Genomic DNA, 16,184 nt, shown 5'->3' with positions numbered 1-16,184 from the left:
ATGGAACAATATTGTGCGTCTAATTTGGTTTTTCTGCAAAAAAAGTATAATTACCAAGTTAAAATCCTTAAAATGGTATCTACTCCTTCTCCCTCATTAAAAACTCCAGAGTCTACGAAAATGCAAATATATTTCATTTGAAAGTTTAACTACTTAACAGAAGATATCTCCTGCTTTATTGTTAATATTCAGTGTATGTGCACTGGAAACTTCAAATTTCCACATCACACTTGTGTAAATTGCATCTGGACCAGGATTGGCTTCCAATCTAGATGTGATGTCATAAATCACACTCGTAGGGCCAACCCGTAAAACCATATTTTTGATCAGCACTGAAATACTTTCCATTTTCATCAAATGAATGTGAAAACAGCCTTCTAATGTGAAACTCTGCACATACATGACTATGCACAGTGAAGCTCACACATTCAACTGTCGGAACAAGAAGAAAAACACTTTTTTTATGTGTAGGGGGACTTTATCTACATTTAACCAAAAAAATATTTACTACTACATACATTTTAAATAATGGACTTTGTCAAATCTGCCCAAAATTTCACATGCATGATTGGAGTCCACGCCTGAACACATCTACAAGTCAATATTAAGTCATAGCCCCACCTACCAAAAATGAAGTCAGCCTTATGAGACAAACATCATCCAATTTACATGTAATTTACATGATGTGGTCTATAGATGATATACAGCAACATGATGTGTAATTATTGGGTGTTCTCTAACGCCATATAGTGGACACAGGAAGTGATAGTTATCTCCTACATGCAAAGTTTAATATTCATGAAAATGTATATCCATGTCAGTTGCCCTCTGGTAATGTGTTACCTTCAGGCAACAGGAAGTGAAGCTTAAATAAGACATAGTTCATCAGATGTATACACAATTTCAAAAAGGTAATCTCGAGGACAATTTACTGCACACAAAAGCAATTATTTAAGCCATTCAGAATCCGATAATCCTAACAATTTAGTGCTCAACTGCCCTCCAGTAGCAATACCACAACTGCCACTCCCTCCGACATGCACAAGGTGCGAGGGCCCATTCATCGCTGCTTGCAGCTTTAATTAGGGCCCGAGCATGAAAGTGCCAGGTGAATAATGGTCCCTGGCACTGAAAGTTCAAGGACCCTATTGTTTTTGAAGGGATTATTATTATTATTATTAGGGCCCAAGCTCGAAAGTGCCAGGAACCTATTGTTTTTGAGGGAATTATTAGGGTCTGAACATGAAAGTACCAGGGGCCCAACGGTCCCTGGCAATGAAAGTGCGAGGAACATATTGGAAGACAGACATTTTGGATTTTGTTTGTCAATTTCCATTTTACGAACACGTTTGAAGCCTTTAGGATGTATGAAAACTGACGAAACTTTGCATATATGTTTGAACTAATAAATACTTCAATTAGTATCAAAATTGGGCTTAGGCATGGCACATCGGCTAAAGAGCACCCCCTAATTACTTTTAGCATTTTTGTGGTAATAGGGGTGTTCAAAAACTCACAAAACTTTGTACATGCATCAGAAGTGGTGTAACTTGATATCAGATATGGGTCTTGGGCATGGGTGCAGCAAAATGGCTCAAAGATGTCCCCTAGAAAATTTCAAAGTCAAAGCCCCCACCTTTAATTTTGACATAGACTTATTAAATTTTGTAGGCAGATGTACCATCTCCAGACTTAAAAATAAGCTTCTTAGAGCCATACCCTGAATCCAACAGGAAGTCAGCCATTTTTGAATATACTTTACATTTTTGTCACAAAGTGAAGCCATTGACAGGTGTTGTATTTTAATGACCTCCTCCTTGGCCTTATATGGTCCAACCTGCCCCAAATTTCTCATGCTTCATAAAAGTTCAGGCCTGAATATGTCTTCATGTCAATATTGAGTCATAGTCATAGCGCCACCTACTGACAACAGGAAGTCAGCCTTACATGACAAACATCATCTGATTTAGATGAAAGTTACATAGTTTGGTCTACATATGATATACAGCAACATGATGTATGATTAGTGGGTGTTCTCTAGCTCCATAGTGGACACAGGAAGTGATACTTATTTCCTACATGCAATGTCCAATATTCATGAAAATGTATATTCCTGTCATTTGCCTTCGGGTAAATGTATTGCTGCATTAATATTTCACTTATGTAGTATTCCCTACGTGCAACAGGAAGTGAGGATGAAATGACACATAGTTCATCAAATATAATATACACAATTTCCAATGAGTCATTCACACAGTGTCTGACAATTCAGAGCCATGTCAACAGACATCCAATGGTGATATCATGGCTGCCACTCCCTCCGATGTGCGCAAGGTGTGAGGGCCTGTTCATTACTGCTTGCAGCTTTAATTATTATTATTATTGTTCCCCCATGCTATTGCATTTTTGAGGGCCTTGGGATGCTCAAAACTCATAAACTCACATCAGAACTGGCAAATTTCTGCAGTGACTGGGCTCAGGCGTGGCCAGCGGGCTCCATCGCAGCCCCCAAACACAGGACCATTTTGGAACAAAGTTTCTTTGATGTTCATGAAATTTGGTGGGTTGGTAGGTGGATTTTGTGTGTCAATTTTCATTTTAGGAACACGTTTGAAGCCTTTAGGATGCGTGAAAACTCATGGACTTTGCACCTATGTTTATACTATCAGGCTCCTCTTCTATGGAACCATCTACCAGATTCGGTCTGGGGTGCAGACACCCTCTCTATGTTTAAGAGTAGGCTTAAAACTTTCCTTTTTGATAAAGCTTATAGTTAGGGCCGACCAGGCTTGCCTTGGATCAGCCCTTAGTTATGCTGCTATAGGCCTAGACTGCTGGGGGACTTCCCATGATGCACTGAGCTCCTCTCTCCTCCTCCTCCTTTCCATCTGTATGCATTCATGTAACATCAATGCATGTCAATAACTTTGCTTCTTCCCCAGAGTTTTTTGTGCTTTCTCATCTCACAGGAACCCCGGGTTCTGGGCTGAGCCTTCGCGGTCCTTCACAGTCCTGACAGCATCCTTCCCTGGCTATTGATACTTATACTTATTGTTGTTGTTATGATTGTTGTTCTTCTGTCCCCCCTCCCCCTTTCCCTCTCTCTTTCTCTCTCTCAACCCAACCGGTCAAAGCAGATGGCTGCCCACCAAGAGCCGGGGTCTGCTTGAGGTTTCTACCCATTAAAGGGGAGTTTTTCCTTACCGCTGTCGCCAAGTGCTTGCTCATGGGGGAATTGTTGGGTCTCTGTAAATGAAAGAGTACGGTCTTGACCTGCTCTATGTGAAAAGTGCCTTGAGATGACTTTGTTGTGATATGGCGCTATATAAATAAAAATTGATTGATTGATTGATACTAGACACAGGAAGCAATATTTTACCTATTCACACAGTGCCTGATAATCCAGAAAATTCTGAGTTATATCAACAGACCTCCAATACTGATATCACAGCTGCCACTGCATCCAATGCATGCGAGGTGCAAGGGCCCTTTCATCGCTGCTTACAGCTTTAGTTTAGGTTTGGTTCTGGTTTAGACATATATGAAGAGCCTTATAGCTTTGTTTGCTTCAGAGTCAAAGTCCAAAAAAAAAACCCCAATACAATAAAACTTTATTGTTAACCATTGTGTACATTTATCAAAAATTCTGCAAAATAATTCCCCTTGAAAACATGGCTGCTCAGTTTCTTTAAGACCATGCAATGCCACTAATAATGTCCCTAAAGACAAGCAAAGAGGATTAATCTTTGCACTGCATATGAAATGCTTAATGATACCATTGTTTTCTATTCATTTGACTCTGAGGATTAACTAAGATAAGGGCTTGTATTTCTTAGGCTTAAAGAAAATATGTACACAAGACAAGAGAGCAGTTGGTCTCCGATTAGCAGCATTCTTCACTCTGGGGGAGAGCAGAGGGAGGATGCCCCTGTGCTGTCAGCAAATGTGAAAACACGGGGGGGGGGGGGGGGGGGGGGGTAGTACACACACACACACACACACACACACAGATGAGGAGGAGTAAACAAGTGTGCCATTCCTTGTTTTTCCAGGGCACTGCTGTCGAGAGCAGAGCATTTGGATGAGAAGACAAACTTTTGTGCAAAGAGCTGCTGCTGGTGTCCAAATTTGTGTGGAGTCACTCTCCTTCTTTCTAGGTCACGACCTCTGAGAGAGACAAAGGAGAAATTGGAGAACAGAGACACAGACAGGTTTGTGGAGTGATATCTTGAGATCTGAGGAAAATTAAATCCAAACACCATAGAGGTCCCACCAAATATTGTCAGCGATGAATGAAAAATATGTCTTATTTATTTGTTTATTTATTATTACAGTCAGCTACAGTCATTTTGTAGACATGATAAAATATGCAACAAAAACACTTATGTAGCTGCTTTAGTGCAAAATAAAGTTACAAAATAAAAATGTGTACCACATATGTCTTTAAACAGTTGCAGTGAAACATTAATCAGTTTTCACCTCTGTACAGCAAGACTAAACAGACAAACTGAACTGAAGTATTTAAGATTTATGATGTTGCTGCTTGAAGACTGAAGCTTTGCTGCCTGGAAAACTTTTTTTGCTCAGTAATTTATTTAATCCCTGAACATCTCTGCCCCGTATCATGTTAAGAAGACTGAATCAGATTGAATCGGTTTACATTTGACGTGTTTATATCTGCTGGATGTATAAAAGGCTTTCATCAGATATTATCTATAAACAAGATGGTGGATTAAAATCCCAACCTTTTTAAACTTGCTGTTTTTTTCTGAGACGTACAGATTTTTTACAGTTCACAGCTTTGTTTACAGTTGATTCTTAACATGCATGTCATTTCTATGCTCATTTTAGCCAGTTAATCCACTTAATTGTACGAGAGTTTGACCCCACAGCTAACTCCTTATTGGTATGAAAAGTAATGCTTGTCTTGGGACAATTTGAATGACTCAGTAATAGACAATGTGGATTTATCCAGGCAATCTTTTCACATCAAAACCATGTAAAAATGTGACCAAAGCTTTTAGCTTGGCCTTATTAACCTACCCTGAACTTAACCACCATAAACTATACCAAAGAGCATCTTTGACTTTGACTCATATTACCAGTATTTTTAAAATAAGATCCTGATAGGATAAACACCCCATGAACCTATCTCTCTGCACGGACAGAGATGAGACTACTATACCACTTTTCTGGCTCTGAGTAAGAAAGCCTAAAACCATTTGACTGACTGTTTAATTAAATAAAACACTAAGCCTATTGGCTTGGTGTCAGTCTGAGCATAATTTCTGCTGGTAATCAATCATGAGATTCGCATGATCTAATTTGCGTATTTCATCTCTGGTGATCTTAGCTCGTCCTTTAATGTTTTGCAATGTTTTCTATAATATTCGCTGTATATTACAGTCTATGTAATTCATTCTGGCATTAGTGCAGTGTCTGAACGCTTTAAAAACAAATCCTTGTGTGTCCACACAGAGTGCAGATAACCTCTCCATTATCAGGCCCATTTGTGCTTTTTGCACCAGTTTGCTTCTCTGGTTCTCAGCGGGGGCGTCATGTGGCTCCTGCTGGCCACTAACAGCTTTGTTCAACCCAAATGAAAGGGCCATTAGGGAACATTACGGCCCATTAGAGCAGCCAGCCAGTGACCATCCTCACACCCCTTATAACTGGCTGCAAATGCCATCAGGGCTTCACTGAAGACTGTCTTTTTAAATACACCAATGCTCTAAAAAATATTGCAATAACAAAGGAAGAAAATTGAAATTTCATTAAGCATAAAGCCTATTTTTGTTTCATCAGTTGAGATAAGAGACTGGAAATCTGAATGTTTGTTTTTTAGGCTAGATAAAATCAGTAGTCTACGGGTCCGTGTGACACTTATCAATGTGCATCCTGCATTGGACTGGAGCTACCCTCTTCATGGGAAAACGAAGCTGAATAAATATGTTATTTTTTTATGGAAATGGAAGTATTCTGGTGTTTGCTGGCCCAGTAATGCCCCTCACCCCTGAAGCCTGTTAATGAGCAGTTTGGTGGGAAGCCTCCTCTCTTGTCCAAACAGCACAGCTCTGCAGGGCAGTGAGAAATTTCAAGCCAGCAGGCTGTCTGTAAAAACAACAAGGAGAAAAGTTAGACACCATCTGTGAGAAAAGCAGCAGGGAGCAACAATAAACTAATTAACACGAGAAAATTAGATTGAGATTAGAACCACCCATCCCTTATGAAGATCTGCAGCACAAGTCCTCCATAAATACACTATACTATATAAATATACTAGTGAGGATATATAGTGAGGAGCAATATAGTGCCCACACATCACTATAGGCTACTGTCTTTACATGAACATTACAGGAATTGTAGAATTAGAAATATATTAATGCAGTATTATTTGACCTGTAGGCCGATTTGATAAATCCTACCACATAAATAAAAAAAAAAACTTGGATTTCAGTGAATTTTCAGCAGGTTGAGGAAGCCACCATGAAGTTTGATGTTTTCTGTAGTTATATATAATCTTATGTATTTTAGTACCCCCCCCCCCCCCCCCCCCCCCCCATTTGTACCCTTTAATACTTTTTTGATTTGAACAATGCAGTTTGTTTCTGGGATCAATGAAATATCTCTGTTGGGCTCATAAACATTTTCTTTGCATAAAAACCAAGTCGTCCTTCCATCATATTGTACCCCCCCCCACCCCCCACCCTCACCCCCCCATCCGAGCTGCTTATAAACCCCTGACATCGCCCCGGACTACAGTCCTTTCGGCGACAGACAACGTTTGTTCCAGCGATTGCAGTCTTACACATGAGGGACACAGAACTGCTGTCCTCCGACGAGCGAATATATCAACATAAGTATTTCGGTAGAATTTCTCCAGGAGAAGAAGAAAGAAGGATGAGTTCCGCATGCTTGGTTCTCAAGCAACCGTCATTCGGCGCAGCACCGTGGTCGCGTCCGCTTACTGTGAGCAGTAGCTCGGACACAAACGGCAGGTAGGTACCGGTCAGAGCGTGGATCCGAGTGTTAGCTATGGCAAACGTAACATTATGGCTGAAATATGAAATGAGTAAAACCCGTTTAGCTAATATTGTTTAATGGTAGTTTTAATCACTTTTAGGCTACAGTTGCTTTGAGGGACGGTGTTCATTGATATCAATTTTATCTCACCTTCATTTAATCGACAGCAGATTTCATAAAACACATGGAACGTTAGGTTAGTAACATTATTAGTATTAGTAAATTTTGTTTAGCGTGAAGTCCTAATGGTTGCTAGGCGACAGTATATATAGCGGTGGTTGGTTTTCGACAATCAGCTTTAATGAACTGAAAGTATCGTAACAATACAGCAACGTTATTGAGAGAATGCTTTTCCTAAACCAGGCTTAATTATTTTAACAAGGGAATTTCATCCCCATATAGATTTAAAGTCCGTTTTTCGTTTGTATGTGATACGCTAACGCTACCCAAAACAGAATAAGTGTTGATTTTAATAGTTTTGGTAACAAAATGTTTATCCAGCGAGGCTTTCTGCATAGCATCCAACTAACGTTACAGAGTACAAGGCAGAACTCTAGCGGGAGATCCTAAGCAAAACTATTACCATCTCTAGTTTAGTCAGAGATAGAGTAATGGAGCAATACAGCACTATAATATATAATACTGCAGTTAGTCCGCAAATAAAATTCTGTGCTTTCTTATGGATCTCTCCGGTGGAGTCTTGAAATTTAAACTATATAATAAATCTTTAATTAAAATGATGCAAAGGTAGTATTACATATCGAGGAGTACTTATTATGCCAAAGTGAAATTTCTCTCATCAGTGTTTACTGAGCTGTTTTTAAAGTATTATGTCTCCAAGTGGATCTATTCCAGTGTATTCCATGAACCATGTAAAAGTGGGCTATAAATGCACATTTGTTTCACTCTAATCAGTCCTCCCTTGTGTTCGCCCCTCCTTACAGCCAGACATCACTGTGGAGACCGTGGTTATCCAGCAGCAGGGATAGACCAGAACGATGCCCACACAGCAAGCTGTCATGTGTAAGTTACAACACCTCCATTCATCTAAGATAGCTGATTAATTTACACTGAGTGTTTTGTAAATAATCTTGGTCCTCAAAATACCATGAGCTATTTTGAGAGTCAAAATGTCTTACAAAACAAACAAAAAAAATGTCTCATGATGCATTTCTGGTCAGTGCTTTCCTGTGCACATTAAGACCCTATGCTGCCCCAGTCAGTCATATGGAAACCATTAGTAGCCACAGGGCAACAAAGAAGGTGTCAAGTAGTTTCCCCTCTCACACTGGCCTGTCAGCACTTTCTTCACTCCCTCTGAAACACTTTTTATCCCATGAAGGGCAGTGTAAAGGCTGCACTTTAAAGTACGAATAGCTGCTAAAAAATGTAGAATAAGAATAAATGAGACCAAAAGGAGGTGGTTGAGTTCTATCCAAACATCTCTTTTTAAAGTTGTCTTTGACCCCAACTGACAATTTACAATAATCCCACATTTAATTTGCAAAGGATGTGTAAAACTGCAGGGTGACTGGAGGAGCTGCTTATTTAGTTTTAAGATTTGTAGATGACAGTTTTAGGGAAGAAATACGCAATGTGACACAGAGCCATATGGCTGTCATCCTCCACCCAAGCCTGTTAACCCTGACAGGAAGGTAACACACATAGAATGACACCCAGGTGGGAAATTAACACAAGTCTGAAGCCAAATGATGGTTCATTTTTAACATCAGCCGTATCAGCACATGACCATAGCTTTTCCTCTTCTGACATTTGGCAGGTAAAGTAGGGTAACTTGATTAATTTCTTTTTCTTCTTCTTCTTATTAAAATGTATTTATCAGTAAGGCTGGGTTGTAATGAGACAAAAGGCACCACTCCTGCTTGTCAGGGGGAAAATGCCAAAGCGAACACCTCTGGGGAGAGAATGGCACAGGGGAAATTCCCACAGTCCTTCTGGAGTGGGCACACTTTGTTACTGAGCCGCTCCCTTCACACACTAAGTGACGTGTCAGGTTAACTTCAACCTGTCGACACTCCGACCGCTGACTAATCAGATCACTGGCTAATCAGATCAAAAAGCGTCATCATTCCTACAAGATCCTGACATGGACAAAAGTCCTGAGTTTACAATGAAGTGACATGTAAAAAAGAACAATATATATTTTTATAGGTCAGTGGAAACATTTTATTGTTCCAGACTTTCTGTTTCCACTCTGGTTTTAAATCTGAGCTTCTAACAAATGGAGAGATCGTTTATGACACTAATCACATAATAATGATTTTAGCTGCATTTTAATAGTATAAAGTTTATTTATCCCCGGAGTGACAGCTGACAGTGTGGATGATTTTACACTCTGACTATGTGATGATAACTGGAAATGAAAACAAAATATTGTCTCTTATCAGAAAAACAGTCCACACACTGTTAATTGGCTTGCATGATTATAAATGCAACATTTCAGTCAGATAGACTCATCAGTCATTAACTACTTTTCCACTCTTTGTTTCGGTAGCAGAGACAGTCTGGCATTATGTTTCTTTTTTTATGTGATATATTCAGAATGTTTTTTTCATCATCCAACTAAATAGCAAAAAATTCTCTCAGTACTTGAGTCATCATATACAATCATATATAATATAATCATATTGTATGATTACAGGCTGTCATTTACATTTCACTTCGTTGAATATGACTTTTTGCTGTCTCTTAAACAGAAGTTTTCCGCAGGTACTTGGTATCATTGTTTCATCTCATATCATGAAGTACTTCATTCATGGTTCTGACGATGTCGCTTGTAATTAACAACCCCACCTCTTTCACATGAACATGCTCGTAGCTGGATAGGAAAACCCTGGGCTGACTGAGCAGGTTGATAACCAGCTTCGTAGTACTAGTTATCTGGACGGCCAATGTTAGGTTCAGTGAAGCCAGATAACGAAAAGATATCCTGGACATGTTGAACTTGCTTTGTAGTACAGGCCTCCGGTGTGACCGTTCTTCCTTTCTTTGTTGCTTTTTAAAATTCCAAATTACTCTCAAAATCCCCACAATGATTGATGTCCAAAATGTTTTTTCCTGAATTCATGAGATTCAGAATTGCTTGTTGAGTACTGTTTGAATACAAAACTGATGTTTATGCTCAATAGTGACTATATGCACTCATTGTTTTTGTCTGTGTTTCCTCAGCCTTACTCCAGACCCACAGTGCCAGACTGCTTCTCGTCAGATGGGAAACCTCAGGCCTTCCAGCACCCTGTCAGGTCAGTGTACACTCAGTTGCTACACATTTCTCTTCTTACATATGGACACTGCCTTGTGGAAAACCAGTTTGTCAGCATCCTGCTTGGAATCAACACACCTGAGAGTGCTACATGGTTAAATAACAGCATCTACTTGTTATTTAACTCTTATACTGCCATCAATACTGTGAACCACATGAGACCATGTGTTTGATACTTACAGTACATTTCTGTGGGTATGAGTACATGATTGTTGCTTGATGCTTATTCTTTTCCTTTCAAATAGGCTGTTCTGGCCCAAATCTAAGTCATTCGACTATCTGTACAGCGATGGAGAGGCCTTACTGAGGAACTTCCCTATCCAGGCAACCATCAGCTTTTATGAGGAGTCTGACAGTGAGGATGAGGATGAGGAGGATTGGGAAGAGGATGGCAGCTCTGAGGAGTGCCTCAAACATAAGTCTCATTTCACCTCCTACAACTGAATGACAGCAAGCCTTCCTATGAAATGTCTGTAGAAACTGCCCTCTGCTTTTCACCCACGATGACTTTAATATTTATTGGACTTTGTAATTTATACAAATTTTCATTGATTTTAAACAGCATTTCAGAGGGTGTGCAAGACATTTTACAGATTAGAATAAACGTGGTGGGTGGCAAACAGGCGAATAAATAACAGAAGTCATTAGAAGAGCAAAGACGAGACTAATCCATTTTCTGTGTTAGAAATCAGAATCATTGTGTTTTAAGACTTTCTCTGCCTTCATACCTCAGCTAAGACTCTCATATCATGTTGCCCACTTAGAGGTTTACAACATTCATCAACATGAGGGCAAACTGAGATGTTAAGAGGAGTAGAATGTCGGTCAAGGAATTACTCTGATTTATACTTTCCAGTGTACTGTGGTCTCACATTTCCTGTTGTATGTACTGAGCGTAACTGCGCCATTTTACACTCTGCACACAAATTTGCAGTGGTATGCAGTATCTGCTACACAATGTTGTTTTTTCAGTGTGTGGGGTGAGAGATGAAAGCCAAGACTCATGTTCTCCCATATTGGGATACTTGTTATGTTTACAGTCAATCTCAGGGTCGGATCCTTGCCAGTGTTTATAAAATATGATCTATATACATCTCTATCTTAAGATGTACATTGTATATGTAACTTGTACATAAACACATATTTATGTTGATTTATTTTTTATACATTGGTGCACCAGTCTCATTGTGTACTGTCTGAACACTGTCCAAACTGACATTGTTTATAAAAAATAAAATGGCCTATTTTGGGAAGAAAAATATTTATCCTCATCTGTTTTATCTATCATCTTCTTTGTGATAAGATGATAAGACATAATGGTTGGGAGCACGAAACACACTGATGATGTTTCCTTTACCAGTTATCTGTGTTTTTGTTGTGGCAAGGAGGTTTTCACCTCCACTATCAGTCCTTGCAACCTTTTGATGTTTATCCACTGCTTCTGATTGGAGATCTGCTCTCCATCTCCGAAGGGGGTGAGATTAAAGATTAAGAAGTGAGGAAATGAAAGAGAAAGATGAGAAAAGCAGGAGGACAAAATAAAAAGAGGGGAAAACAAAAGGGACTGAAAGACAACTGTCAGGTGGTTGAGCTCATAGGACTTAGTTTTACAATCCCGTATTGTTATCGGCAATCCTTCCTTGAGTGGGGGTAGGGGTAAATGCTTCACTTGTGTCATCAGGTGGGCACCCTCCTTCCTTGGTGTTTCATTGATGGGCCCACTCAGCAACAGAACTTCAAGAGGATTAGTCAAGTCCGGGTTTCTTTTGTCAATGATTAAGTCCTGTTTATGTGGACTGTAAATCATAACCATCAGCAACAGAACTTAAGGAAGATCAGTAGAGTCCAGGTTTCTTCTGTCATTTACTCAGTCCTGTTTATGCAGACTGTAAAACATAGCCAGCAGTGAGGATAGGGGTAGAAGTTTTACTGGGGTCATCAGGTAAGCACCTTCCTGCCTTGGTGTTTTGTAGATAGGCCCACAACACCTCCAGAGGGCTCAACGCTGACACCTGGTGTCCCAGGCGCACCCCCCACCACTTTTACCACTCCTGCTGGCTGATGTTCATCTTGCCGCCCAGTTCTTTTTGTTTCTTTTCAGCCAGAGCCAGTTGCTGCTTCATGCAGCAGTCTCTGCCAGTGACTTGATAGTCTTTGGACTCACATCACTTTCAGCAGCCTGGTGGTTAACATGGCCACAAACCCTTTCAGCCAACCTCCACAGGGAGCACCTGTGTTCTCCAGCCCCTTTGTTATGCTTCGTATAGGTGTCCCATGTGAAAATGCTTAACATATTAAAACATGGTACCAATAGCGCCACCATGTGGTCAGTTATTACATGTTTTACGTTTTAGCTAATAACTCATGAACGTTAAGTCCAATCAAAAAATATTTGGTCAGGATGTTCCTTGGATGATGCTGATCAGACTGATATAGGCCACGCCCATTTGCGCCTAAACATTTTTCCCACCATTTTGGATTTTTTGGTAAAGACATGTTTTGCTTCTGTTGGCACATATTTCATCTAATCTTCACCAAACTTGGTACATACCATATTTAGAGGACCCTGAACAAAACCTATTCATTTGTTTTTGGATATCACTTAGAGTTTGTCTGTAATTGGTTAGCAAACTTTTGAAAGCATGGCCTAATGCATTTAATAGGCAATAACTCTTCAATACTGAATTGGATTGCAACCAAATTTGGGAATGTTGTACACAAGGTGACATTACAGAAATGTGTAACATTTCATTAAATTCTACCCAAAGGGGCGCTAAAGTAACTTTATAACACGATATTTCTGCAATTGTGTTGTCTTTCCAATTTTTTGCAAGCTTTCAACTCCTCAACACCTTCAGCTATTTAAACCATTCAACTATCAAAATGTTCAGCTCTTTAAGGACATTTATGCTTGTATTCAGCTTTTCTACCTTTTACACTTTTTAAAATATTAAGTTTTATCCAAGAAATTTCTGCCTTTAAAGGTTTATTCCACCCAAATATTACTTTTTGTCTAACTAATCACAGGTTTAAAGGTTTATTCCACCCAAATACTGCTCTCTGTCTAACTTTTTTTAATTTTAAAATTTTATTCCACCCAAATATTACTTTCTATCAAAGTAGTTATTGGGTAAAAGGTTTACTCCACCCAAATACTGCTTTCTTTGTTACTTTTTATAATTTTAAAGGTATATTCCACCCAACTACTGCTTTCTAACTTTTTATAGGTTTAAAGGTTTATTCCACCCAAATACTTCTTTCTGTCTAACTTCTTATATTTTTTAAGGACAGACACACACGCACACACACTCACACACATACACACATAAACACACCCAGCCACACACACTCTTTCAAAATAAAAGCCCCATAGAGTAGACTGTATCTTAAGAGGAAGCTCAGGACAAGGCTTGTTTTTCAAAACAAAAGGCCCTAACAGTCATTTTATGTTAACAGGAAACTAGGGATAGGCCTATTTTTTTTTTTAAATAAAAGCCCAACACAATAACTGTATCTTAACAGGGAAGTCCAAATAAGGCTGTTTTTTCAAAATAAAAGCCCCCAGACAGTAACTGTATCTTAAGAGGAAACCAAGAATTGGATGTAGTTTTGCAAAATAAAAGCCCCAGACAGTAATTGTTAACAGGGAACTCAGGGGGAGGTTGTTTATTTATTTATTTTTTTAATAAAAGCCCCATAGAGTAATTGTATCTAACAGGAAAATCAGGGTGGGACTTGTATTTCAAAATTAAAGCCTGTAGATGTTAATAGGAGCTTACCAGGGGGCCACAGATAAGGCTGGAATTTCAAATGAGTAATTATTTTCAGATTTCTGCCTTTTCTTGCCTTTTCCATAATGTTTTACAATTTGTTCTTCTGTATGTTTTTTGATTGACTACTATTTCTTCATACTGTAAGCTACAGCAACCATTTAAATGTTAAACTTGGTCTTTGAGGACATTCATGTGTCCGTTCAACTTTTATATTAAGCTTTTTCAACAATTTAGCAATGCATAGCATAACAATAACAATGTATTTCAACTCATATATTCCTTAGAAAATGCACTTCAGCTTAATTTCTAACAGTTCATTTCACATTTCTGCATTTTCATCAAAGCTTTTCGATTCATTTCAGCTGTCAGCATTCACATGTATTTTCCACAGGAAATGCATTTTCTAGTATTTTATCTGTTTTCTGATTCACCATCAAGTTAAAAATTAATCAATTGTTAATTGTCCGTCTGATCAACAAAAGAACCATAAACAATTTTGTTTAATTATTAGAGAGGTTTTTCTTTTCATGATCTGTTATTTATGCTATTAACTTTTATTATGGATAAAATTAAACTCAGGGAGAGTCTGTCTGTCAGCAACAAACACAGTGTAAACACATTATATTTTACATAATTTATTGTCATATCCATTCAGTCACATGAAGCTGAAAATTCCTAAGCGTCAGGTTAGATATGAGTTACATAATTTAAATTATCCCTGAAACATTTAGGCTAATAAATATAATAATTTACAGTGGTCAAAAGACACCCTGATCATATTCAGGGTAATTAAATAATGAATTCACAACCAGAATATCAATAAATTCAGACTCAAATAATTAATAAATGGTATGAACGCACTCTGTCAGTAGAAATGGTTCCTTTGCCTCTGACACAGTACACAGAATGCAGGTTTTTATTCACATGCAGGTCGGCACAGTGCACATGTGTGCAGACACACACTCCATCAAAAGTCACCACAGCTGTTAAAGCTGACTGACAGCTGATCCAGCTGTGATCAGCTGCCACCATGATCAGAAATGAACGTCGCTTCACGCTTCAGAAGAAAAGACATCTCATATCTCTAAAAACATATTTCCTTGTTTCCTCTCTACTTGCATAGTTTCCGTGTGTCTCTCGATGCATCCGTGGATCCAACTGGAGCACCGGGCCCCGGTTTGTTATTCAGGTTAAAGTTGGAAGAAGCAGCAGGTCTGTTGGGCAGCTGAGTGAAATGGAGCCTGCGGAGGAAACACCGGTTAGCCCCGGTTTTACACTACAGGCAGATGCACTCGCTATATTGGGTGAGGAAATAAAACCAATGAATCAATAAGTACACACACGGTTGATTTCTTCCCGTGGAGCCAACATGCCAACTATTTTGTTTCAGTAAATTTCAGCTGTCAGTTAGCCTGGTGAAGGCAGGTTAGCCAGCCGCCTGTCGGAGGCTTTTATGGAGGAGCGAAAGCGCACCGCTGTAAAGGAAAGGGATGTGCTAGATTTGCAACACAAGACAAAATGAGAACATCATTACAAAATGAAAATAATAAACAATAATCGTTTTATCTTGTTTTCATAATGATTGGAAGCCAAAATCGTAATCGAAAATAAAATTTGATTAATCGCAGAGCCCTATTTCATACTCTGTTGCAAGCACTTCACTACATATTACACACTGGGGTTTCTGTCCCTTTATATCCTCAATGTATGAAAATCCACATTTTAAATACTCCGAGTCATATTTGTGCTTCGCCATCTTATATTCATATCATTCATATCATATTTATTTATTTTTGACCAGCTGTCTGCAACCCACTTTTGGAATGTGACCCACCAGTTGAGAATCACTGGTCTAAAGGTTATATAATTTGATATTTATTTATTTTTTATTAAAAAAAACATTTACAGAACCTTTAGGCAACATTCCCCAAAAGTTCTCTGAAGGTTATATAATTTGCAACTTTTAAAGAACGTTCCTAGAGCAACTGTTTATTCATTACTCTTAGCTAATGATTTAATAAAATCTAATTATAATCCAATGTCCTGCCCGTTTGTAATGTGTGTCTGTCTGTCTTTACAGTTGTTTCATGTTCTGAAGCAAAATG

The 16,184-nt window shown here is 38.8% G+C and overlaps 1 protein-coding gene and 1 long non-coding RNA gene across 3 annotated transcripts; one reads left to right on the top strand and one right to left on the bottom strand.

The window, feature by feature from the left end:
- Positions 1-4,001: 4,001 nt before the first annotated feature.
- On the bottom strand, positions 4,002-7,958 carry LOC121910301. 2 transcript variants are annotated; one of them, XR_006099635.1, is made up of 3 exons: positions 7,174-7,958; positions 6,012-6,111; positions 4,002-4,167 (listed from the first exon to the last, which is right to left on the bottom strand). It is a non-coding gene; the product is annotated as an uncharacterized LOC121910301 (long non-coding RNA). The 2 variants fall into 2 exon arrangements; XR_006099636.1 differs by lacking the exon at positions 7,174-7,958 and adding an exon at positions 6,809-6,875.
- Positions 6,739-10,956, top strand: LOC121910300 (protein ripply1-like). Its single transcript, XM_042431452.1, has 4 exons — positions 6,739-6,998; positions 7,968-8,046; positions 10,213-10,286; positions 10,552-10,956. The coding sequence occupies exons 1-4, from the start codon at positions 6,811-6,813 to the stop codon at positions 10,748-10,750; spliced, it is 540 nt and encodes a 179-aa protein (XP_042287386.1). The 5' UTR covers positions 6,739-6,810; the 3' UTR covers positions 10,751-10,956.
- The last annotated feature ends 5,228 nt before the right edge of the window (positions 10,957-16,184 follow it).

The sequence above is a fragment of the Thunnus maccoyii genome, chromosome 13 (genome assembly GCF_910596095.1).
Source record: "Thunnus maccoyii chromosome 13, fThuMac1.1, whole genome shotgun sequence".
Taxonomy (NCBI): Eukaryota; Metazoa; Chordata; class Actinopteri; order Scombriformes; family Scombridae; genus Thunnus; species Thunnus maccoyii.
The sequence above is the reverse complement of the archived record's forward strand: the minus strand, read 5'-3'. Positions and strand labels throughout refer to the sequence as shown.

What these genes read in the sequence shown, in the direction of transcription:
- LOC121910300 (XM_042431452.1), top strand. Translation starts at nt 6,811, where the DNA reads ATGAGGGACACAGAACTGCTGTCCTCCGACGAGCGAATATATCAACAT. An exon ending in CACACAGCAAGCTGTCATGT is followed by an intron (nt 8,047 to 10,212) that starts GTAAGTTACAAC and finishes GTGTTTCCTCAG; the next exon opens with CCTTACTCCAGACCCACAGT. An exon ending in GCCTTCCAGCACCCTGTCAG is followed by an intron (nt 10,287 to 10,551) that starts GTCAGTGTACAC and finishes CCTTTCAAATAG; the next exon opens with GCTGTTCTGGCCCAAATCTA.